Genomic DNA, 25,122 nt, shown 5'->3' on the forward strand with positions numbered 1-25,122 from the left:
GCATTGTTCTCCAAGTTCCACTTTCGGTCACTGTGTACAAATTTGCTTCATTCTGTAGAGTTTTGAAGTGTAATCATGTATGTGTAATAACATACCTGGACTTTCTGATATTGCAATTTCAACTGGAGCAAAGTTTCCCAAGTAAAGTTCATAAGGAATTTTATTCGTCATCTTTGGTTGGGTGACCCAAATCCAAACTCTTGTACCAAACCCAGGTACAAGATTGCTGTATAAATGCAGTGGTGGTGGAGTTAAACATTTATCATCCTTCTTGCATGTCCTAAGGTGTTTAAGCAATTTTAAAATGTTGTGCAAAAATGAATCATGCCCAAGTCTTTTGTATCTGGAGGAGGGAAAGGGGTTTCTGGGAAGGAGTATTGCTTGAGACATGCATAATATTGGTTTTACTGGAAGGTGTTGAAATCACACAGTTAGTTATGAACACCTCAGCCATTATTGCTAGTTGCTCATAAGATATTTCATATGTGCTTATACTACCTCATGGCTTATTATGTTTTATAAAGCATCTTAATCAGGCCTTAATAGTTAGTTACAGCTCTCTAGGTGGTAGATGCTTATCACTGTGATGAGGAGGTGGAAGGGGGAAGGGCTTCAGAATTTTTCCTCCTTTCTGCTTACCTACAGAGAGAGAGGGCAGATTACCTATTCCCTCTGTGCCAAAATTCAGGTTCCTGGCCTAAGATCCTGTTTCTTTCAGTGTTGCATCAGACTGTGGAATAGTTTTGGGGGGGGGTGGAAATTAGTTTTGCAAAATAGCTTTGCAAAGTATCGCGCAACTTTTGCAAAAGTGCTTTCTGCATTCCCTGAACTTGGATCTTGGCCACTACCCTTCTCATGGTTGCTGGGGTGTTCCCGCCTTTTCCATCTGAAGAAGGCACAGTAAGCGGCGGGGCAGGGTGGGATTGTCTGCAGACTGTCCCGCTGGGGAGCGGGCGTCCTGCAGCCTGGGACCTGGTTCCGTTGGGCGGCTTACCAGCGAGGATCTCCGGCACGCAACGGCCAGCGTGGGAAGCACACAGCTCATAGCAGGAGAGAGCAGCGAGTTGGCACGGACTTTTCCAGGTTTTTGGATCCAAGAGCAGGACAGATGCAGGTTTCCATTTGCAGCCATTTTGCAAATTTAATGTCCACGTTTCCCTCTTGTCTTAGTGGGTGCGTAGAAGAGGAGAACACCTTGGTCTGAGTGCAAATGCTATGCGTTGTAATAAAAATCCTTCAAATTACATTATGTGAATAACCCTTTAGTAATTATTTAAAAAAACAAAACGAAACTCCTTCCTGGCTTCCAGCATTTCTGTCATGCCAAAAAAGAAACTACTTCAGTAAATACTTTTGTTATCTACAAATAATCCATTTCATTTTCGATGAACATCCTTTTTTCTCTACTTATTTACAGTAATGTTTGTTCTCTAATTAAAGTTTAAGATATTAAATCTCCAGTTGCTGGTTTGATGATCATTTTATGTGCAAAAGGAAGGGACAAAATTAAGGGAAAAATAATGAATGTATAAGTTAAGCCAGCATCTCTCTCTTTTTTTAAATTCATGTATTTTTGATATGATTGGAAACAAGATGGTGTTAGAGCCATTTAAAAAAAACCAGACGTTTTAGTTGTTGGAAAAAATCATGGAATGATTATGTAATATTGTATAACGTAACCAGTATAATCGCTTGACATAATACCATTGTAATTAAAATATAATAGTAACAATTTAAAGTGTGGTGAGGTTTCCCTTTCTGGGAGCTTCATTGTTCATAGGCAAATGATAAACTGTATCAATTTTAGGAAGGTGAAAAAGGAGGAAATTGGGTTAATAAGTAGCAAGCTACTCGTTACTTCTTTTTCTGAGGAAAACCAGATTGAGTTTTCAGAATAGGTGTTAGAAATATGGTGGGCAAATCCAGTCTGGAAGCCATCAGTGTCAGAAGCTCAAAAATTTTTCTTCCACTGGTGTGGATCATGGTTTGGGTTGTCCCTCTCTGTTCCTGAGAGGGATATCTGTCTGCATGGCAAGATCACCATAATTTGTTAGAATTGGCAGCAATTTGAGAATAAATCAGTTTTTGAGACAAGTGTACTGAGAAATGTAAAGCATTTTTCCTCTGCATTTGTTTACTTCACCAGAATGCATTTCTGTCATTTTAATGAATTTCAGGAAAACTTTGTTTATTGTATCACTCATAAAATTACAGTGTAGTTATGCATATCCCCTACTAATGTAGGGAGCACCTTCTGGCAAAGGAATGTAGGACTGGTCCTCTGAATTTTGTGTGCGAACATGGAAACATAAATGCCAGCTTGCTGCTTTATTAATTTAAAAAAAGAAAAGAAGAAAAAATAAAATGGGAAAAAGAGATTTCCCCCTCCCCCAAAGGAATTTGTGTCAAAAATGGATTTAAAGCTCCTGAGCTGCTGTGACCTTCTTCTAAAACAAATAACTCTTTGCAGAATATATGTTAAAAAACCTGCTTCTACCTTTTAATATATAATCTCTATCCAAAACCTGCAAGTTTAAACATCACTTAACTGACTCTCTTTTGGCAGTTTCCCAGTTTGCTCTGAAGTAAGCTTTAGGGGGATTTTTTCTTGGTGAAGACACAAATTACTTGCTCATAAAATTTTATAGTATATTGATAGTTGTTTGGTTTGCAACTCCTGTCGAACTATCCAATTTTTCTCTTAATGTGCTCCAGTTTCTAGCTGCGTAGGAAGACGGTTGCCACGCTGTATGTATTAACGAGCCCAGTAAAAATACCTGGGTGCAAATAAAGATGATGGTTACAGGAGCTTCGTGATCTCTAATATTTAAATCATAGCTGGCGAGTAGCCAACCTGGTTCAGAATACTAAACGACAGCTCTTTATTTTCTGTTTACATTGGATATTTTCCCAGCTCTGGCCTCCGAAAGAGAGTTTCAATAGAGTCCTTTATTTATGGAGGTGAAATTTAGCAAAATATAAGAGTTTTACTGCGTGGAAACGCGCTGTCTGGCACCCCAGAAAAGTTCAGCTGGCAGGATGGATTCTCCCATCGCCAGATGCCGTGCTATCTGGGACCGTGGGACTGCAGTACCGAGGCAGAAGGCACTGTTGCCCAGCTTGTGCCGGCGGCTTTCGGTAGCAGAAAAACCTGACAAATAAGGAGCTTCCCAAATGTAAACAATAGCCTTGATGCACTTCAATGACTGCAAAGCATCAACAGTGTGTTTTTGTTATCACAAGGTAATGAAGTGGCATACTTCGTACGTCAGGTCTGGAAATGGTGTCGGTGGGGTTTGGCGGTCACGCGGGAGCCAGGGGTGCGGTGTGCTGCTCCGGCAGTGCGTGGAGGGCCGGGAGGCCATTTCAGAGGGTCACTTGTTTAGGTGCCTTGGCATAAGGAGCATATTTGACTGCGATGCCTTTTTTTTTTTTGGTAACATTACTTATTCTGAGCTTTGACTCAGAATGTGGGGATTTGTAAAGTGGTTCTGTAAACTACAGCAACTTCTAGGGTTGCTCTGATTCACCCCAGAAACCCAGCTATATATGAATTTTAAGTCATAGCACTGAATATTCTAGTACAATCCTCAGTGTGCGACGAATACTGGAATTACGTTATTTAAACGAAGACTTTCAGATGCTTTGGAGAGGGGAACTGTATTCTATTTAAACTCAAAAACCAAATTGCTGCTAATTTAAGCGGGCATTTGCCATCAAATCCAGGAGTCATTTTTGAAAGCTTGTCAATAGCTGCTAACACATTGGAGACAATTTATTATAATCGTAGTTCAGGAACCACCGAGTTACTGTCCCTGCACATGTGCACACATGCCCACATGCAGGGAATATTGGAGCGTTCTGCAGCAGTAGTTCAAAGCACTGCAGCTACGCTGTTGTGCCAGATTCCCGAATTGTGGGTATTGGGACCGCGCCAGCGTGGTACTCGACTGTGATAGCTCCTGCCTTTCTCCTCGTGTGGGTGTTCACCTGAGCTGCAGGGTAAGTGTCTTCATGCATGTGGTCAGCAGTCGTTCTCCGCGGTACCCGGTAGCAGTTCTGGCTCCCCAGCCGGGTCTGCTCGCAGCCTCCGCTGCAGGATCGTAACCAGTTCTGCAGTCTGCCTTCCTATCTCAGAAGGCTGGAGCAGGCTTCAGGCAGGAGGAGGCAGGAGGCGTGAACGTGCTGAACTGGAATGTGATTATATTTTCTGGGAGAGGGAATCGGCTTGGCCCAGGCAGGAAAGACTGGGGTCCTAGTGTGGGATTGAGAGAAATGAGAGCAGGATCTTGCTTTGCAGGGTAAAAATGTACGGAAAAAGGGTGGGGACAGAGGATGGAGACCTATTTCAGTCAGTCAGGACACATTTTGAATGTGCTATAGCCTTATTATTATTTTCTTATTTTAGGAAGGATTCCTTATACCAATGAAGTAACATCTGTATTTATAAAAAACCAAAACCCAGATCAAATCTAGAAACATTCTGCTGGTACCATAGTGAAACTGCACAGCTTTAAGCGGTAGTTCACGTTGGTGACAACAATTTTAGTAACATAAACCATAAGCACGTTGAAAGGTGTCAGAAGGGAAGATGCCTGAATTTGGAGAGGACAATGCAAACGCTGTCTTTTAGCAAAAAGTACACAGTTCTCTTCTAATTCTGCTAATTTTTTTCTTAAAGTCTGTTTTATGGCTTCTGTTGATAATTTTGTGATTCTGGATTACAGAGTTTTGAAGGACAGAGCTATCTGTAAGGATAATCTTGTCTGGGAGACTGTGGAAGATGTTCATTAATAGCAATGATTAGATGAAGTTAAGAAGCACTGTATGTTCTTATACGTAGTATGCACCTTGAACAGTGGCAGGTGGTTTTTCACCTAACCAACTTCTAACGGGTCGTCTTCTCCAGAGGTTTTTTAGTTCCCTACTTCACTGTTATTAAAGGGTTAAAGGGGACCAGCCCTCAAGTGAGTCTGTGTTAAGCTATAGGATTAAACTATGGGAAAGGGAGAAATTCACACACGTTTTCTGTGTAACCTGCAAAAACAATACAAACTTAAATATGCTGAATATGCTTTTCTCCCTTGCGGTTTTTTTTCTTGAGTAAAGAATGTATAAGAGCATGTTTGATGGTGCTGAAAAATCTTTAAATATGAGCAGTTTAAATATACTGCTTTGTGAAGTTTACATACTTGTTGAATGACAAGAATCTCATTTTTCTATGCCATGTTCACCTTTAGAAGCTGTGCTGGTTTTCTTGAAAGTGAGGTATGGGTATTTCTTGTGAGCTTCAGGAATCTCTGGGATTTTTGTAGCCATATTTTTTTTAACTGTCTGGGCTTGCTTAAGGAATTGCTAATGTTTAAATAAAAATGGGGAAATTGGAAACGGAATGATCAGAAACTTAACTGGGATGGTGGAAGTTACACACTATGTAGGTAAAGATCAGCTGAATCCTCTGTGGGTAATTTGCAGCAAACTGATCTGTGACTGGTACCATCTTAAATGTTTAAATGGAAGAATAGATATGCTGGCACATCAATAATGGTGGTTGAAACAGCTTTGCACCTATCATTAGTTTCTGAGAGCTGCTGTAAATTTGTCTTTGAATAAAGCAAATCCTTGTATTGGTGTGCTCAACACATAAGGTACAGAGAGCTGCAGCACGATACAGTGAGCAAACTCGCTGAGTATTTTAAAGTACCCCTGTTAACATGGTGGGTTTATTGCCTTGCTTTGTAGCAGAATTTCCTAGGTACTAGGCTTATCAGTACTCAACTTCAAAACCTAAAACTCTACTCCAGTGTTATTTGAGTGACTTCTTTGTGGTTTTTGAAGGAGCACTTTAAAGAGCAAAGTTCTTTAATGATTGCCATTGAGCAGAAGTGGTTTAACACGAGTCGGCAGTGACTTTCCTTTTTATTAACATCGGCATTAGACTCTTGCTATTAGTACAAGGCTGTTAAAATTTCCCATTCGCTGAAGCCAGTGCGGTCACAGACGAGAGCTAGCGAGGCTAACAGCGAGGCTGGGACAGTAGCTGCAAACAAATCTGCGACGGTCTCCTCTTCCCAGGCAGTACGTTCATAATGCATATTGTTTCTAAGCTTATGTTTATGGGATGTATCTTGCATCCGTAATGCCCAGGTGGGCTTCGTGGCGAGGAGCGTGGCCGGCTGCTTGGGGAGCACCTACAGCGGTGGCCACTGGCATGCCGTTGGTGCTTTGCCCCAGCAGAGCGAGGGTTGACCATAACATGCCTGGAGAGACTACAGGATGAGAGCAAAACACAGGATTTTTTTTTTTCCTCCCCCTACTGAGCTTTGTGCCCAGCTCTCCCCCTCGCGTTCCTGCTCCCTCTGAACTGGCTGGGATCGCGCAAAGCTGCTGGTTCCGCAGCCTGGCTGCGCCGCGACCCTGCCTGCGCGGCCAAGGGATGCTCTGCCTTGCCTCTCCCCGGCCCGGTGGGGAGGAACCCTCACTGCTGGCACCTGGCTCGTTTGGAGGACGGGAAAAGAATACAGCGGAGAAGCAGCACTGGAGGGACTGGGCAGCCGGAGGAGATGCGCGAGCGTGGTCCCGGAGGCCTCCCCAGGGATGCGGGCTGTAGGGAGCCTGCTCTAAGCAGTGCTGCTGGCCGGTCCAAACGGGGCCATGAGTATCCTTTCCTTTTAGCCTTTTTAATCCTGTAAGTAGACGCTGTGCCCAGTAACGGTGCTCCTGTGCCTGCTTCATTGGCAAACACCTGCATTTGTGCGAGTGTCTGGCACAGCAGTTTCTGCTGCAGTTTGGTGTGGTGCAGGGATGCTTCTGAGACCAGGGGAGGAGGGGGCTTGGCTGGCTCCTGGCACATCCCGAGGAAACACTGAGGAGATTTGGTGGTTTTTTGGGTTTTTGTTTTTGTTTTTTTGTTTTTTTCTTAAGCTCCCAATGCTCCAGAAATGAATAAATTTATCAACGTTTTTTCCAGCTTCCCCTCCCGCCTCCACTGTAATGTATTAAAAAAGCTGGATGCCACGCTGTGCCACCTCCCAGGTATTTGCTCTCCATACACTAGCGTACTCCTGGCAGGCTTGGCCTGAGATTTGTAGTGAAAAGCTATATGAAAATTTGAAAAATACTGGAGTCGGAATGGTAATTTTGTGTGCGTTTATATTACTATATAAATATAAAAAATTCATACATATGTGTGTGTTAGACTTTGGAACTTTTATTCATTTGAATTGGGGTAGGAGTTCATATTAGTTTTACAGTTTCCTTAAAGCTGAATTAATTGTTTGAAGACCTTTAAGTTGCTATGTTCTTTACTTGTTTTAACAGTATGTCAAATACTGATATAAGAGCTGCTGAATATATAGGTTTCTATCATCCTCCTGCTCTTTCTTCTTTTGGAGTTGGAGTTTGTGTGAGGAGGGAACCTGACAGGTAATAAAAGTGAAGATGACAGCTCCGCAAGTGAACTCTGAATTTATAGACTAAAAGGAAAGGTCTCTCACAAGCCAATGCCTATAGGGAAGCTGGAATTGGAGAAGCTTCTGAAAGATTAAGGAATTTAAGTACATGCTGCAAGCTCTAATTTAAAGAACATAGTCTTATCTTTAACACTTTAATGGAAAAGGACAGTCTTTGTGAAAGTTCAGTCCAAGCGAAGAATATTACTTGTACTTTGCTAGTTATTGGAGCTAGTGAATACTCCCTTATCCCATCTTAAAGAAAAGGTGTCATCCTTAGTTGTAATATTTTCTATAAGTTGTCAAATATTTTAGGTTTGCTTTTCAGTTGTTTCACAAAGTACTCCGTTATGTGCATTTCACATTAAATAGAAGCATTTCAGCTGTGTTTTGTGCATTGAACATAATGTGGATAAGCTTTGACTGTTTGGAAGAGGAAAAAAAAAGAAAAAAATAAGTGTGCACATCAGGCTTACCCTAAGAAGTATAAAAGAATTTATTCCTAAGAAGGAATAAAAAAAATGTGGATGAGACAGAAATGGCCGAATTAGTTAAAAATAAGTCTTGAGGTATGACAACTAATAACAGAAATCCAGCACCAATAAATACTTTCTCTGTAATCATAATAGTACCTGCTTTGGTTCTTTTGATGCTGTGCTTGTTCCTGTAACATTTGTAAATCACAGGTTTTCACTTTAAAACTGTAAATGCAGCTCAATGAAAACTCTGGGCAAACCGTCCCTTTTCAACTATGTTATTGATATTCTCTGGGAGAACCTTGGGCTTGCGCAGTGATCTTCAGGCTTGGAGATCGGGAAGTCGCTATGTAAATGGGGAGTGAGAGAGACAGAAATGATCACAGCAAGGTGTCCTGTCTTTCTGCTTGACTTTGGCTTTATGATTTGGCATTGCTAATTACTTTCAGCTGTATTCAGACATTGCGTTTGTTAAGATGATGCCAAATGTTTGCAAAGAAGTGACAGAGAGCCAGAAAAGTGCCCTCTTTCACCTTCCAAACCTCCCTGCTCAGTGACAACGGTGGGTGGTGGTCTTCTTCCCCCCCCCCTCAGTTTTACAGCTGCGGGCAGGAGAAGATGAACACAACGGTCTGGATGGCTGTGGAGAGCCATCGGTTTAAGATGCAGAGTCACTTGGGTATTCGATCCGTCTGTGCTGGGGGACGGAGGTCTTGGCAACGCGAGCTGGGGATGAAGGGTCCCTCATCATCTCCATCACCCTCTTTGTTCTCCCTGGCTGAGAGTTCGACTCCCTCGTTGCGTGCGTCCATCCTTCCTCTGGTCATCTTCTGCTTTAACTGTGGGAGAGGAGGAGCAGGGCTTGGGGCTTCCCTGTGTGTTTCTGTTTTCCGAAGTCTGCTTGAGTAGAGGGCGTTTGGCAGGGAGCACGGCGGCGCAGACGCAGTCACAGGGAGCCAGGCCTGCCTCTCCAGCGTGCTGCTTCGCTTAGGGGAACAAAAAGGGGGGGGGGGCAGGGAGAAATGAGTTGAAGAGAAGACTCGGATATGTTTATTCCACTGGAAAATAATTCTTTTGATCTTCAGGGAGGTGTGTGAATTTAGGAGAGAGAAGAAAGACAGGTAATTTCAAGTTTTGGGTTTTTTGTTTTGGTTTGGTTTGTTTTTTTCCTGAAGCAGAGCCGCAGGCTTTCCTTACCCCCCGTATTTTTTTTTTCTTTATTATCATCAGACACTTAATTTCTCTGAAACGTTCCAGTCTCAGTGCAGCCTAAAAGCATTCAAACAGAATAGCGTACACACCTGTCAGACCATGGGGCAAATGATAAGGGGATGCCAGTATATGAGCCATAGGAATTAGCTCTTTGATGTACAGCTTTAGAGCTAATGGCACCTCGCTCATCTTAGGAGAGAGCCTTTGACTGCAGACAGTTTTGTAAGTTCCCACTTATATTGGTGTATTTGTTTCTTAATTTGATGCATTTGTTGACTTTTTATTACATGCAAATTCAGCTGCTGACTTTTTTCCCCTAATAATTTGAAATATTTAAACCATGTACATCACAACAGCAAAACTCTCTTTCGCAGAGATAGATTAAGTGCATTAATTCTTGATCAAGCTTGTCTTCTCCCTTTGAATTCAGCACATCCTTTAAGTGTTGGGGTCCAGAAGCACTTTCACTACTATTTAAGCTATTGTGACTGTGCCCGGGGACAACTGTAGCACAGTCACTTGGTCCACTCTGCCAGCCCAGAGAGGGACGGGATGAACGGCTGGAGGGAATGACTTCTTAATCTAACCCAGCTAGACTTTCAAGAGCATGTCTGATCATGGCTTTAGAAACACAGCGAATGCTTAATATAACTCAAAACCTGTGCTGATTTGTATCGTAATGAACATCGATGCTGATGGAGCAGCGTATACGTGTTTTGTCTCCCCAGACAGCAGCATACGTACCATGGCTGGCACACCAGTCATTTCAAAGCAGCTATGCAAGGCGTTTTCTTCCATGTTTGCAGCGAAGTCACCCCGGTTCAGCTGTGTGTTGACCTAGAGAAGGCAGCGCTAGGTCAGAGGACAGTCAAACATTGCCTGTTGCTCTCAGCCCTACGCTGGCTCGGATTTGTTGCCGTTCATTTTTTTCATCTCGTGGGCTATTACTGCCGACTTTTCCTCTCCTCGCCTTAGGAAGAATAGCACTTTATTAATGTTTTGCTGCTTCCTGGGTCATCCCTTGCCACTGCCCATGCCTGGGGCTTCTGTCTATGTACATCCAAGCTTAAGCTCTTAGTATGGGTGGTTTTCCACTTTCGTCCCCCATGCCTTTGGTTACGTGGTACAGTGTAGACAAACTTGAACCGGTCCCTGTCTGCCTTTTGCCTGCCCTGGCTGCCAGTGATGCTATCCAAGTGACTTTGCTGCTAATGTGGGAAGATGAAAAAGCAAATTGGTTCAGAGCGTATTGCGTGAGGAAGAAGCACACGTCATTTTGCACGACAGCTTCTGTTGTCGCTGCCAAAGCCATCAGACAAGGAGTGGAGTATCAGGTTTGTCAGTTGTCAGGGATAAGGACTGTAGGTGAGACTCTGACTAACACCTGCGCCTCCCGTCGTGAGGGCTTCACATCTGGAGTCGGAGCCGAGGACGTGCATTTCAGCCTCCTAGGTTTCCAGGTGTGGAGTTCTTTTTTTGATGCTTTGAAACCTGAAGAAGCTGTGAAACCCAATAGCATAGGTGAGCCGGTAACTGTAGCAGAAGTAATTGTCGCACGTGGTTTGACTTTCTGTATGAAAGATAGCTAAGTCGCTTTCCACATGTGTTACTACTGCTAATGTTTGCAGTCGGAGTTCATTTGGGGAAAAAGTGTGATGGCAAATCCAATAACATACAATAGTCAACAGTGCTAATGTGCTATTTTGCATTTATTTTGTGGAGCATGCTAGAAAGGATCAGGTGCAAGAGTGAAAGAAAGTGCTCAGTTTCAGTTGATGATACAATGTTTTATTTGCCAGGATGGTTCATAACTGACTTCATTCAAGAACTGCTTTTAATAATCCTGTTCTCTAAAGTAGTCGCTTAAGGTGTACAGGAGTACCACAAAACAAAGCATACAACAATATACGATGCTATCGACAATGTAGCTATAGGGATAATCAGTTCAAATGAGTAAATGCCTCTGTAATCCTTGATACACTGTCAAGCTACCATTTTAAAGACTTGTTCCAGTATTAGCAGCTGGGGGGCTTGCAGGGGAGAGGTGCCTATAGAGTCACCAGTTCAGTTTGTTAAGCTGACTATAGGCATATGAATTTGTTAAAATGTTTTATTAAAAATGTCTGAGAAGAAATTTTTATGAAGCTTTCTTTGATGGGCTCATCATTTACCTTGAAAGGGTGTTCATGCATCATTCAGTAAACCTTCACATTTTCTCATATTAAATTATTTCAGTAAAAGCATATTTAAGCTTAAAAAAAATATTCAGGAGTAATAGAACTTTAATTGATATTTTTACTTATCTGTAGTTTGTGAGTTTACTATGTGAATTCTTTCTGTTTTAATGTAGGCGTTTAGATGCTAACCATATAACTGCCATACCAGAAGACAGTTTTGAGGGTCTGGTGCAGTTGCGTCACCTTTGGTTGGATGACAACAGCTTGACAGAAGTTCCCATCTATCCGCTCAGCAATCTCCCCTCTCTGCAGGCATTAACGCTGGCTCTTAACAAAATAACACACATTCCTGACTATGCATTTACAAACCTTTCAAGTCTTGTTGTTCTGTGAGTATTTGTAACTGTATTTCACAGGTCACTTTGATTCTCTCCTCGGTTACAGTTTTGATTAAGCTAGGATAGCACTGAAAATGGTATTTTGCTATGTTTTAGCTCAGTTGTCTATTAACAGCCTATACCGCCAACACGAGATGATATCATGTATACCTAGACAACCCGCTGAAGGTTTGCTAAAGACTTTCTCCTAAACGGAAAGTCAAAGGGGCTATGGATAGCGAAACTGCTGTATATTTTCCTGGCGTCTCATTTTAGTAATGAATATTTCAAATCAATGGTTGTCAAAGAAAGATTTCAGAGATATTAAAAGAAGAAAATACTATCTGCCACAGACCTGTTTCTGTGTAGTCTTAAATATCTCCAAGGATGAATATGAAAAATTACTTTGTTTTCTACGTTTAAATAATTTTTATCACACTTCTGGATAGTGAGTAAAGGTTTAAAATAGGTTGTCTTGGCTGTGGGCAATCTATTCTGTTCCCGTATGAGGATGAAAGATTTCTGTCTAGAAGTGAAGGACATTCTTCTGCATAATCCACCCCATGTAATGTTTTTTCTAAACCATTTAACTGTCTTGATTTCATAGAAATACCTGCTAATGTGTTAACTTATATGAAATCATTCACTTATTTTCATACTTGTTTTGGTTTTGTTTTTTAGACATCTTCATAACAATAAAATAAAAACTATAGGAAAACACTGCTTTGATGGATTAGACAACCTTGAAACCTTGTAAGTATACTTCTTAAAGTAATTTGTTTTTCGGTGTTTGCCTCGTTCCCAGCTTAATCAAGGTTACTTTACTGGTATGGTGAAGATTTTGCAAATAAGGCATGTGTGCACAGTGACACAGGTCCGGCTCAGGTTTCGGAACTGAAGGCTAGTATCAGTGCCGTGCTCCACCAAAACTAATTAACTATGTTGAGAAGCAGGTAAATATTAGCCTGGGTGAAATGTCGTGCTGGGTGATGTGGCTCTAATGTTCCTAGCCCTGATCTAGCTGGTGTATCTTTGCATAGCACTCCACTGAGTTAGGTGGATGTATCAGAAGTGTTTGAGTGGCCCTGTGGATGGTAAGGGGCAAATATTTGTTTCTCAGATTTACTGCAGGATTAATCATATTTAAGATACACTGCCAAAACTGTTGTGTGGTGATAGGAGGCTTCTCAGAGGGCCCCAGCGGGCTGTGTCTCCACTGCTTCTCCATTACTGGTTGGGCACCACTGCCTGCCGAGGAGGCTGCCGCTCCCACGTCCCCGCAGCTCCTGATCCGATCCTCTGCGGGCTGGTAGAGGACAGCCCAGCTCCTGGTTCCCAGCCTCTCATACAAGAGACTCGCCTGAGTTCACTTCAAATACTGGCAGATACTAAGGTGATGGACTGGTGTATCTGAAACAGCGAGCCTTGCGTTCCTTCGGACAGAAACGGGGTGGGAGTGGGAAGCATCACCTTCCCCTCGCCCCGTGCCTGTCGCCCCCGCTGACAACTGCTACTCCCCCCAGAACGGGGTGTCCGCGGTGGGCAGCTCCTCGCTCCGCAGTACTCCTCGACCTCCAGCGCACCGCTGTGGCGAGGAGTGGCTTTCTGCCGCTGGGTTACACTCCCCATTTCCCTTCAACTCGCTCAGTGAATGCGGTATTTCCTTCGGGGGTGCATTTTGTTATGCTTAGGAGAATGCTAAGTAAATAAAACAACTGAAGGAGGGCAAGGGCACGTTAAAGCCAGTGACAGCCTCTGTTAACATGAGGAGTTTGGATGAGTCCAGGAATAGTGCTTACTCAACTATCTTGTCATTCTCTTAGGACCTCAATTAAGTAATAGGTAGATGCTATGTAAATGTGCACAGCTGATGTAAGACTCTCAAAATGTTTTTCCCTCTCATAAGGAATCCCTTTTGCAGAAAAAAGACTGTAGCCGGTCATGATATTACTGCTAACGTAGTGACAGGTTAACTGAGATCTCAACAGATCCCTATCACTGTTGTGTAGTGATTCAGTGTGATGAGATTTCCTGCTGCTTCCGTTCAATATTTATAATTGGTTTTGCTACAAGGTCTGCTATCACCTAATGGCTTATTTAATGTTTATTTTATAAAACCTGAATGAAAAGTTTTCTTAGTAAACCAATAAAGAGTAGTCATTTGTATCTACTTTTTTTTTTCAAACTTTGAAATCTCAGTTCATTTCCATATAAATTCTGTTGAAGAGTTGTTGAAAAATACTGAGCTTTGCTGTAAGGAAATGTCATTTGACTTAATATGAATAATCTTCTGGATAATATTAAATATCTTACCTAAGTTATTCGCTAGTTGTAAAGCACGTACAATATCAGAAGACTAAATCTAAGTTAAAAATCGAGTTATTCTATGGTCTAGTTAAAGATGTTCTGATAACTTTTTACTTTCATTGAATTGTGTTAAATAAAAATTATTTTAACAATTCATGATCACTATTAAGAATTTTGTAATTTTCCTGCTTTGTTTCTTCTAGGGATTTAAATTATAATAACATGGTAGAGTTCCCTGAAGCCATAAAAGCACTCCCAAGTCTAAAGGAGTTGTGAGTATTACTTATTCTCCCTTTTTACCAGTTTTCTTTCTCCTTTCCTTAAGTAAAAAGGGAAAAGAAATTCCCGGATTTAAGAACGCTTGTCTCATTATGCAGCAACCTAGATCAGATTAAGTTATGCTAAGTGATGCTATAATTAAAGGAAAATATAATCAGCAGCTAGAGAGGGAACCTATTGAAAATGATTTTGGAGTTATATAAGCAAGCAATTTATGCAGGAGAACCATTAGCATAGATCTTAATCATGAGCTGGTTTTGGCCTCCAGTAGCAGAATTAAGTATTCACTGATCACACGTGTTTTCTTTGTCCCCTCCTTAAGAGGGGAGGAAGAAGAGAGAAAGCACAGGATCATGTTTTGGACAGAAGAGTTTCTTTCTACCGTAATATTTTCAGTTTATCAGATGTGCAGTAGGCAGGAGTCATGCCTTCGAAGTTACTCCTACAGTGTGACTTACTCCTATTTAACTACAATCCTATTTTTGGCACGATTGGGAATTGAGTAGGTGTGAAGAAAATGACTATTGGTTGAATCTACTGGCAGTATATTTTTAAATGTTGGTTTTTTTCTTTGCTAATATCTTTAGGGGATTTCACAGTAACTACATTTCCATAATTCCTGATGGTGCATTTGCAGGAAACCCCCTTCTAAGAACGATGTAAGTAATTTTCATGCATCTATTTTTAGTCTTTAGCAGACAGTGACTCTAAGAACAGCGATTGAAACATGTTTTTCATTTCCCAGACATTTGTATGATAATCCTTTGTCTTTTGTGGGGAACTCAGCATTTCAGAATCTGTCAGATCTACATTCTCTGTAAGTATCATCTCAACTATGTAGTACAATAAATGAATATGAAATGTTGTGGCAAAGAACTCAACTAAATTTTCTGACTGCCTCATACCTTATAATTTTTTTGCAGTAAGCTTTTATAAACATTGTTATTGTTGGGAATATCCATTTTCCTAAGAAGGTCTAGTAAATATGTTCTACAACCTTTTTTTTTTTTTAAAAAAAAAAAAAAAAATCTTCATTGCCTTGCATAAGACACATAACCTCAGGCCAAATGCTCACGTTCTTACTTAAACAAACTGCAATATGTCCTAGGTGGTTTTTGAACAGGGATGTACATTGTGAGAATGTTTTGCAGGTTAGTGCATGCACGCTCTCAAAAGATACCAGTTCTGGGGGTGACGAGAAAGCAAAATGGAGTGAGACTTCAAACTTTGAATTGCAAACTACCTAAGAGTTTATCCCCTTTTCATATGTGTATTGAAACGACTCTTTCCAGATTATTGAATTCCAGTTGTTTGTTAATGGAAGAGTAATTTATTAAGCAGATTACTAGTATAAGAAGCAGTGAAAAGACTATCTTCATGTGTAAAATTTAAACAAAAGCAGTAAGGATGTTAGAATGTCTCTTAAGTGAAAATATCTACCTGATAGCAGGATTGAGTGTCACAATTCTTTGCATAATACAGCTAATTTTCATGGGGATTTTTTTAGGGTCATTCGGGGTGCCAGCATGGTGCGGTGGTTTCCTAATTTGACAGGAACCGTGAATCTAGAGAGTTTGTAAGTATCTTCTACAGAAATCATTTCCAATAATTTCTTGGTTTTGCCTCTTGTGAAGTGATTGAAATATGACTAGTGGATCTGGAGAGCAACTGCATGTATGTTCTCTTCCTGTCAATAAACGTTAAGTAATTATATAGCTTTCCTTATTGTGATACCTGGGTGCCTCTTAATTATTTTTTTAATAGGGTAAGCTGACAACAGCCTATGAAAAGACCACTGATACTAACCACCCCACCCCACCCCCCACCCCACCCCACCCCACCCCGAACTGAAAAACGGACAAGGTGGCCTCTTACAAAAAACCAAACCAAACCAAACCAAAATTTTGGTGGGTGAATCTAGCACCCCAATAACTGAGACACCGTCCTTCTGCTCTTACATATGCTGAGACACCGTCCTTCTGCTCTTACATATGCTTGTTATGCCATCTACCATCAACAATGCAAACATTTATATACATGGTTGGTTTTTTTTTCACAGAACTCTAACAGGGACCAAGATAAACAGTATTCCTGTTAATTTATGTCAAGAGCAAAAGGTTCTACGAACTTTGTAAGTATACACATTGTGCTCCTATTTTCATCTGCATCAAAATGTTTTAAAAGAAATTAAAAGCTAACTTAGAATTGCTCATCATAGTAGTTCTATCAAAGTTGGAAATCTGATTCTGGTTTCTTGATTCTTCAAATCAAGACTCATGGCACAGTTGATATAATGCCTTATATTCCTGAAACAGGGTCCCCTTTATAGGTTTGCACTGTATTTCTTTCCTGTGTTATAAAAGATATGTAAGGTGGTGCTGCAGAACAGTCTTTGCATCTTCAAATTCACTCTGCCACCATTCATTCATAACACAACAGAGATCATCTACGTTCAGAAGTTAAGGAAGAGTTTGGTTATAGTGCTTTGACTTTTTGTGTTTGGGAACACAGGAGAGAGCATCAGGAACCAAGAGAAATGGAGATGAGGATTAGGAAGAGGATAGTAATACAAAGGCAAGACAGAAAAAGCAGAAGGGTGTGTTAAAATAAATGCAAAAAACCAAACTGTAAAATGAAACCATTGCGGGGGGAGAGGCAAAGCCATGTTTACAAAGGATACAAGCAGGAAAATTTGGAACAAAAGCGAGTGCTGAAAAATGGAGGAGAAAAATATGTTCTGGTTTGTAGAAGAAAAAGTAGGGAAAAAGAATGATAAGGTAGGATTTATTTTCAAATGGCAGTTTATCTTTTGAACAGAAATTTGAAGATTGCTTGCAAGTTTCTAGTCTCCTTTTTGGCTGCATAGTTTCACAGGAAAATCTGAACTTTCCTAGCTCTACTTAGGGAGGTACCAACACGCTAAATAAAAAGTCGCGCCAAATTCCTGCATTGCATTCCTGCATCTATCCAGTTTATTCTAAAAAAGCAGATTATTAATAAAGCTTTTTAGATTACAACGCTCAGAATTCAGGGAATTTGTACAGTATGGTTTTGGGGTATGCGTATATCCAGATGCAGAGCTGAAAGCATATAGAATCAAAAATGTCGGTTGGGAGGGATCTCGTGAGCTGTTGAAGCCACTGCAAAGGCACGGCCTGTTTCTCCATTACTTTTCAATTACAGAACACTAATTTCAGTTGTTAATGTTTGCCAAATAGAGAGTTTTGGGATTTTTTTTTTTTCCACGCTTGTTTCCTTTATATCACGGGTTGAATATTTCAGGAAAGTTAAAAAAAAAAAAATTTGTTCACCAAATTCAGAGACAAAAAGGGGGAGAGAGATAGAAATGTAGTTTTTACAAGGGTTACATGGATAAAGTGAATAAAAGGCAATGAATCAACATTTTAGAGAGTTATATAGACAGCCTTTTTTCTGCTATTTGCTGACTGTTGCGAGTTTGACACAGCAGTTATGTCTTTCTATGTTTTTGGGTGTATATAATACGTATAATCGAAGTGGGACTAGTTAGGATGACTCTGGAGAGATCACGCTTGTGATTCCATTCAAAATTTTCTCTAAACTGTCCTTAGGTTTTCTGCAGAATATTACTAACAGGAAGACTTTTCTGCCAATCCATTTAATGGTTACAAGTGACGAGATGTTCCAGGTAAAAAAGAGTTGAACTAAGCACCTTTCTCCCATTTTCTGTTTTGAAGGGACTTGTCTTATAACAATATAAAGGACCTCCCGAGTTTTAAGGGCTGCCAGTCCTTGGAAGAAATGTAAGTAGAAATATATGTTGTTTATCTTTACTACCTCCTTAGTATGCTGAGTCCAAGTCTCTAGAAACTTTTTTGTTTCATGTTTGATCATAAGTTTCTAAGATTAAGGACAGAGAAAGATAGTATGACTATCTCATGTGAGGGAGCGTGCTGGACAGAGAATTCAACCGCTTGTGTTTTCCTCAATTAGCTAAGGTTTAATTGTTGCTATGGCACAAAAAAGAATGAAGGACGCCTTAATCCTGCATTTCATAGTAGTATTGCTATACACATAAATGGAATGAGCATTTATGTGTTTTCCCTCCTGCCTCTTATCTCTTCCACTCTTTTTCAGTTCCCTCCAACCATCAGCCTATGCTTGTGTAAAATGTTTTTTCCTCTAGTGCCTGTAAGACACATTCAGAACCCATCTTTGCTTTTCCTTACTTCATTGCCTTAAAGCTTATGCTTAATTTCTAGACCCTACACAATTTTTCTGCCTGCATATGTTCCTACTTCTCCTCCTACTTCTACTGCTCTCAAGCTTCTTTCCCCTTAACCAGAGTGGGGCTAATAGACAGGCCTTTGCTCTTACACTTTTGAGATCTTCGGGCTCATTGTACACATTGTTCATTGTAAAGAGAGACAGTGAACTGGAAGCATAATTTGCCCATTAGCTCTTCTCAACATTTTCCTTTCATAAATCTGTATTTTGAGCAGGGAAGGTGCACCCAGGGAAAGAATATGGCCTAAAGATTCCTTCAGAATTAAGTAGATTTGTTTTAAAGCTCAGCGTGACTCTTCAAAGTTCACAAAGTGTTACTTTTAGCTTGGAAATAATTCAGTCCACACTTACCAGTCTCTTCTAAATTAAATGAGTTGTGAATTGGGATTGGGCAGAGGCGCCATGAAAGAGCTTAATGGTTGTATTAACATGGCTAATGCGAAGTGCAGCGCAGATACTTAAACAGTTTGCCTACAAGGGGAAATGAGAAAAATCTTGCCCTTGGTAAGGCTAAATCTATGTGTTAGCAGGCACCGAGCTATCCCTTGGTTTGAAGTCAGCCCAGTTTGCCAATAAATCTGTTTCTACTTCTTCACTTTGCAGTTCTTTACAGCATAATCAAATCCATGAAATCACAGAGGATACCTTTCAAGGACTGTCCTCCCTTCGTATCCTGTAAGTGCACATAGCTGCATACTGAGTAAAACAAGATAATGTTTTTGATTCCCATGTAAACTGATATCAGGGTTTGGTGTTACAGATCTGACCTGGGAAAAGGCCAGGTATGCTGGATCCTAAGGTGAAGCAAACAATGTGCAAGGGATACTAGCAGCAGCCAGTTTCAGTCCCGTTCTTTCTATTCTCCATTTTGTTTTTCTATAAAGAATTTTTATATATATATATATATATGTGGACATAAAAAAGGAGATTTTTTCTGGTAGTCCACTATTTTGCATTACATTATTACTATATTATTCCATTATATAGTATTTATTGGAGAGATCCTATCTGTTTTCCTCAGGAGGAGCAGACCAGTAAACAAAATTATCCCCTCCCCTTACATCTATAGCTATATGAAGATTATATAGGAACATTGAAATTATCAGAAAAAAAATCTAAAAATTGACAGGTGTTTTAAAAGGAATGTCATAATATAAGTCATGGTGGTCCAGCAGGAGGTGGATCTGGATTTTGAAATCCAACAAAGAAGATGCCCTTCTGCTTGTTCTTTTGTTGTCTTCCCCACCCCTGCCGACGTGCCCTGCTGCGGGTGCGGTTGTCACCGAAGGGATTGTCCTGGCACCTTCAGCCTGGGAATGGGTAGTGCCAGAGCCGGCCTCTGCCTTGGGGGCGCAGGCTGAGCTGCTAGCGGCAGGAAGGGGAAGGGGGCAGGAATGGGAGATGGGTGCTACCTTGGGGATGAGGTGAAGCAGGATACAGCAGCCTTACCACGGGGTTTGGCTGCTACTGCAGCTGGCTGGCTGGGGAGAGAGGGGAAACGGGAGGGTGGCTGGCTTTTCTGACAAAGGTATAATGTCACCTTAGCTTTTTTCTCAGTACAGTGGCTGTTACAAAGTTTTGATGAAACTGCTAAAATAATCTCATTTGGCATTCATTGCAGCGACCTCAGTAGAAATCGGATCCATCAGATCCACAAGGAAGCTTTCAGCACTGTTGGAGCTATTGTTAACCTGTAAGTAGGCTATTCTGTGCAGCAACCTCCTCTTTCTATCATTAAACTGCTGAGAGAGTAAATGTTTTTAGCTTAAAACTGGTATGTGCCCATCGCATGTTTCATCTCACTAGCTGAACGTAGGCAGGGTGGACTTCTGCACTGACAGGCACTTGCTAGACCACAGCCTCGGTGTGAGACTTAAAAAGCCTTCCTGCTCCAGCGAAGTGTATGCTATAGGATCTTCAAACTTACTTTGTTGTAACACTGTCTTAATATTCACATTTCAGAGACCTAAGTTTCAACGAACTCACTTCAGCTCCAACTGAAGGATTGAGTGGACTGAACCAGCTTAAACTTGCAGGCAATTCTGAGTTGAAAGAAGCTTTGGCAGCAAAGAACTTTGCAAAGCTCCGGTACGTTGGTAAATAACACTACAGAGTGCCTCGCTTATTTTGACAGTAACAAGCAACGTGACAATAAATGAAGCCAGTTTAGATAATAATCATGACAAACGATCTGCTGAGTCCTGTAGGGCCTTAATGTTGCCGTATATAAAAGGGCATCTGACTATTCTGGTATAGAAGCATTCCAGACAATTTTCTTGGAACCTTTTACATTTTTCCTTCACCGCTTTTCAGGCAGATATCATCTGACTTTGGAGTAGTGGTTTGGGTGGATTCCATTTGTTATTGAACTGAGCACATCTGTCTTTCAGAGTGTGGAAAACGGGAGCAGACGCGCAGGTGTCTGATTCCATAATCACCACGCTTTATACATATGCTGTTTATTCTTGGAGGCAAATGATAAGAGTAACAGTAATCATTCAAATGGAAACCTGGTACTGATTGCAGTGGGAGGTGGATCAGGCAGTGATTAGCTGCTTTGCGTTTTAAAAGATCTTTCTGCACGTTAATATTTCAATCCTCAAGAAGCAGTTAGAAATTGTTTGCCATATTGTCTGATGGAAAAAATGGAGATGAAGATACTGTTAATTTGTCTAAGGCCAGCAAAGGAATCCATGTCAGGCCCCAGCAGTCCTGTGGAAACTGCAGATTGGTTTTTAGGTTTTGATCTGTGTTTGAGAACTAATGCATTGTGGGATCCTTTAGACTGACGTTGCTCCTAAGTATTTACAAGAACAGAATTCAGGAACAATACTGCAGATAGTTGATGCTGTAGCCTTGAGTCAGAAAAATTAGCTTCTGGTCTGCTATTATTTCATTGTTTATGTAGACTTTTTAAAACTCTGTATGCAGCTGTTCTTCTTCTCTACCAGGATGAATAGTATGCACCATTTCTGTCAAACATACAAAAAGACAATAGCAAAAAAAAAAAAAAAAAAAAAAAAATCTTATTTTGGGTCCACAAAATGAAGAGTGAAAAGAAAAGATGTAATTTTTAACATGGTGGTCATCTGGTAATTAACTTTCTTAGAAAACAGTTACTCTTTAATTAGCTTGCTTAATTAGTTTTCAGTTTAATTTATACAGCAATGCCACAAACACTGATCAGAATTTGTTTTGTGTATGGATTACAATGAGTAGTAAAGAGAGCTAAACATCACAGAATTTTCTTCGTACTCCTTGCAGCAGACAAGATTCGGGTGCGGCACCTGTCCTTTATCTCAGTGCAAAAGTTCATCAGAAATGGTTACAGCCGATCCAACTTGAAATAGTTTTTTATTAGCGACCGTCACAAAAAGAAGCTTCAGTTTTAGCACTGAAGTGTGCCACTTAAATATTTTTAATAGACGGTAATCTTAACTCAGGTTACAATGGGTAACACTCTTTTGTTGTTCTGCCTGTATTTCAGGTCACTCTCTGTACCGTATGCTTACCAGTGCTGTGCGTTTTGGGGTTGTGATTCTTATTTAAACTCTAATGCTGAAGACTCCAGTCACCAAGACCAAGGTGCCTTGATGGAGCGTGAGAAGGGTAAGTGTTTCATTGTACGAAACCAGCAGTATTATTTTGGGCCAGACTAGACCGAATAACAGTGTATGTCTTTGAATAAGGAAATTTTGAAAATGTAAATCTTTATAGGGATACAAAAGCTGTCTCTGAAAGTGCTTAGTGGCTGCTTACAGATAGGCAGAGACATGTTCTTTCTAAATGTGTAAGATTTGCCTGTCTGAGAAAAAAAAAAATCAAATTTTTTTTTCGAATTCTAAACTGCCAGTATTGTTTCTGTCATTTGCTGCCAGAACAAAAATGTTTCATGGTTCTTAGTATTTCGACCTTCCTGTTCAGAAAGGGCTTGTCCTTCCACTGTCTACTTCAAGGCCCAAAGATCTTTCCCTGATGATGAAAGGTGTTGCTGCTTTGTTATAAAGCATTGTGAGTAGCTGGGACAGGCAGTAGTAACGCAAACTGCTGCAGCGATTTCCGCACTGAGCGTTCGACCTTACGTGGCAAATCAGAACAGCTCCACTTGTTAAAGGCTTGAATGTTGGTGAAGTGTTAGGTCTTTGATCTTTCAAAGGACTACTTCCATCCTAGGTAGCTTCACTGCATTTCACTTTTTCTTTTCTTCTTACAACTAAGCTGTTTTTCATTTTCACTTGCATACAGCTGATGCAGATGTTCTAAGAAACGAGGAAAATGAGGAACTGGGACAGACTATTATTCACTGTACACCAGCAACAGGTAAATCTTAAAATGTGCTTTAGCCACATTGTGATCTTCAGGCGTGGTGTTATGCAAATAGCTGTCTGCAGAATTACATGTTTCATTCCTCGTAGTCATTCTGTACACAGAAGATTAAATTCTACAATGCTTGGGTGAAACTTCATTTGATGTCAATGTTGTTTTGGATGAGCAATCACAAAGATTTGCCTCAGCTTTAGACACACAGCACTGTATTGGAGAAGTAAGCATAAGCAGAACATACAAGACTGAGGACTTCTATTTGGAGCTTGCTATGTTTAATGCACTGCCCCCTAATTCTGCGTTACTCTTGCCAAAGCGATGTCTGTGGAGCAGACTGTATGAATGCTCATCTGTTTCAGTGAGAAGTCAGCCTGTGCTTTAAAAGCTTAACTCGAACTGCTGTCATTGGTGGTTTTAACTAAGCCTGATGCTTGGAGGAGAGAGGAGGGACGCTCATGTGATCTGCTCCCCAGCCCTGCTATAGCCACATTAATTGACAGCAGAGGGCTGTTACAAGTAGCTGGAGCAGGCCAGTAGCATCTTAAACTGCTACAGATTATTTGTGCAATGAGTAGTCTTATTGGCATACCAGAACTACTCCAAATCAGGCTTGAACAGTCCAGGAGTGTTGAAAGTCTTTGATCTTGCAAGCAAATATTTTCATTCTAGGCAGCTTCATTGCTGCCCTTCTGCTGATCTCCCTCGTACTGCGAATTTCCACACACAGTTCCACTCGGCTCCTAAAGCGCTTGCTGTGGTGGTGCCTCCTACTTCCTTGCCTTTGCCACGGGCTCTCCAGAGGATTCCTTCTATACATCTTGTACCCTCCTGTTTGCCTAACAGGAACACATAGATGGGGAGAACAGAATGCTTCCAGTGAAGTTACTTCTGGATGAACAGGCATTTTCCAAATCTTTCATTCTCTTCTCCTAAACGGGTATTTTACATCCATTATGAAAATCTGTTCACTCTTCATCTTTTGGGCCAGCTCCAGCTTTAGTGTATAGAGTGTCACAAGGATTTCTTGATCACAGCCAAAAAAACCTGTGGTCAGAGAATCAAATATTATTAATGTAACTGTATGTGATCTGAGAATTAATTTGACCAATGCTGCCTATATGCTTTTGATCTCCTGCTCACAGGATGAGAATTCAGATGGTGTGTTACATGGGTTAAATCTTTAAAGCCTTTAGCTCTCTCTTTTTGCCCATGCCAGAGATGCTGTAGCTCTAAAAGGAATGAAGAGCTTGTTTTACAAGTTCGCAATTTGCCTTGTTTTTCACCAGTCCCTCCCATACTAACAACTTGTTTTCTATGCCATGCTGTCGTCTGGTCATAAGTAGGACACTCCACCCACCATGCAAGTTCTGAATCATTGCTCATCTCGTAGATCCACTTTCCGCTTTGCCTAATAGCTGGAATGGATTGCTGAACAGTGGCATTCGAGTAGCATAGCACTGAAGGCTGCGAAACTCACCCTTCCGAGCATAAATTTCCCCCAGTGGGCTGGGAATATTAATGAGAGAGGAGGGTAACTTTTAACTCTAAGGAGACTTAGACCTTGGGAGAGAGACAGGGAAGTGGTGGGTTTTCTTTGTCTAAATATACCTCGCTGTACAGCTACTGGAAACCAGACTTCAAATTGATCTTGGAAGCACAGCACTGACATTTTAAAATTTCCTAAGTAGGAAGTTGTTTTTAAGTAGATTCAGCTTAGCGGGTATTGTTGCGTCATGTGAATGTACTATAAAAATAATTATTCTGGTGAGGAAGTCTTACTCAGGAATACCTGCAAAAAAAGGGATTTTACTGGTCTGATAATCCAGTTAGCAGCATTATTTCTTGCCCAGAAATGAAGCTTGCTCGTTTAAACAAACAAAGATTCTTTTTTGACTTGTCAGTTCAGCCATTTCTGGAAGTTGCTTTAGGCTTTTTGCGCTGACATTGAATCGTCCTCTGCAGTTGCTCCAGCCTGTGTTAGGGATGGGTGGTACCCACCTTCCCCCTGCCCAACGGGAGGGCGTGAGCCGCGCGGAGCCGGGAGTCGCGGGCTGGATCCGGCTCAGAAGCTCCAGCCCGAGGTGGCCGCACAGTTTGGCATTTTTCTGCTCTGCCTTCAGCTCCCAGGGCGCCCGACTGCAGGGAGAGATCCCCAGCTATTGTGCTTCGGACAATTAGCAGTGCCTAATGGGGGTGTAGGAGAGGTTAAACTCTTGTAATTGTTACTTAAAATCAGTAGGATTTCCCTGTGGAA

The 25,122-nt window shown here is 41.1% G+C and overlaps 1 protein-coding gene across 1 annotated transcript in view; it reads left to right on the plus strand.

The window, feature by feature from the left end:
- Positions 1-25,122, plus strand: part of LGR4 (leucine rich repeat containing G protein-coupled receptor 4) — an 80,753-nt gene that overhangs the window by 51,897 nt on the left and 3,734 nt on the right. The window contains exons 5-17 of the mRNA XM_075163290.1: positions 11,490-11,705; positions 12,375-12,446; positions 14,204-14,272; positions 14,867-14,938; positions 15,025-15,096; positions 15,787-15,855; positions 16,339-16,410; positions 17,996-18,061; positions 19,149-19,220; positions 20,167-20,238; positions 20,508-20,633; positions 22,033-22,154; positions 22,791-22,865. Of these exons, the coding sequence (XP_075019391.1) occupies positions 11,490-11,705; positions 12,375-12,446; positions 14,204-14,272; positions 14,867-14,938; positions 15,025-15,096; positions 15,787-15,855; positions 16,339-16,410; positions 17,996-18,061; positions 19,149-19,220; positions 20,167-20,238; positions 20,508-20,633; positions 22,033-22,154; positions 22,791-22,865 (1,175 nt within the window). The remainder of the gene's footprint in view (positions 1-11,489; positions 11,706-12,374; positions 12,447-14,203; positions 14,273-14,866; positions 14,939-15,024; positions 15,097-15,786; positions 15,856-16,338; positions 16,411-17,995; positions 18,062-19,148; positions 19,221-20,166; positions 20,239-20,507; positions 20,634-22,032; positions 22,155-22,790; positions 22,866-25,122) is intronic.

Source organism: Calonectris borealis, chromosome 14 (genome assembly GCF_964195595.1).
Source record: "Calonectris borealis chromosome 14, bCalBor7.hap1.2, whole genome shotgun sequence".
NCBI lineage: Eukaryota > Metazoa > Chordata > Aves > Procellariiformes > Procellariidae > Calonectris > Calonectris borealis.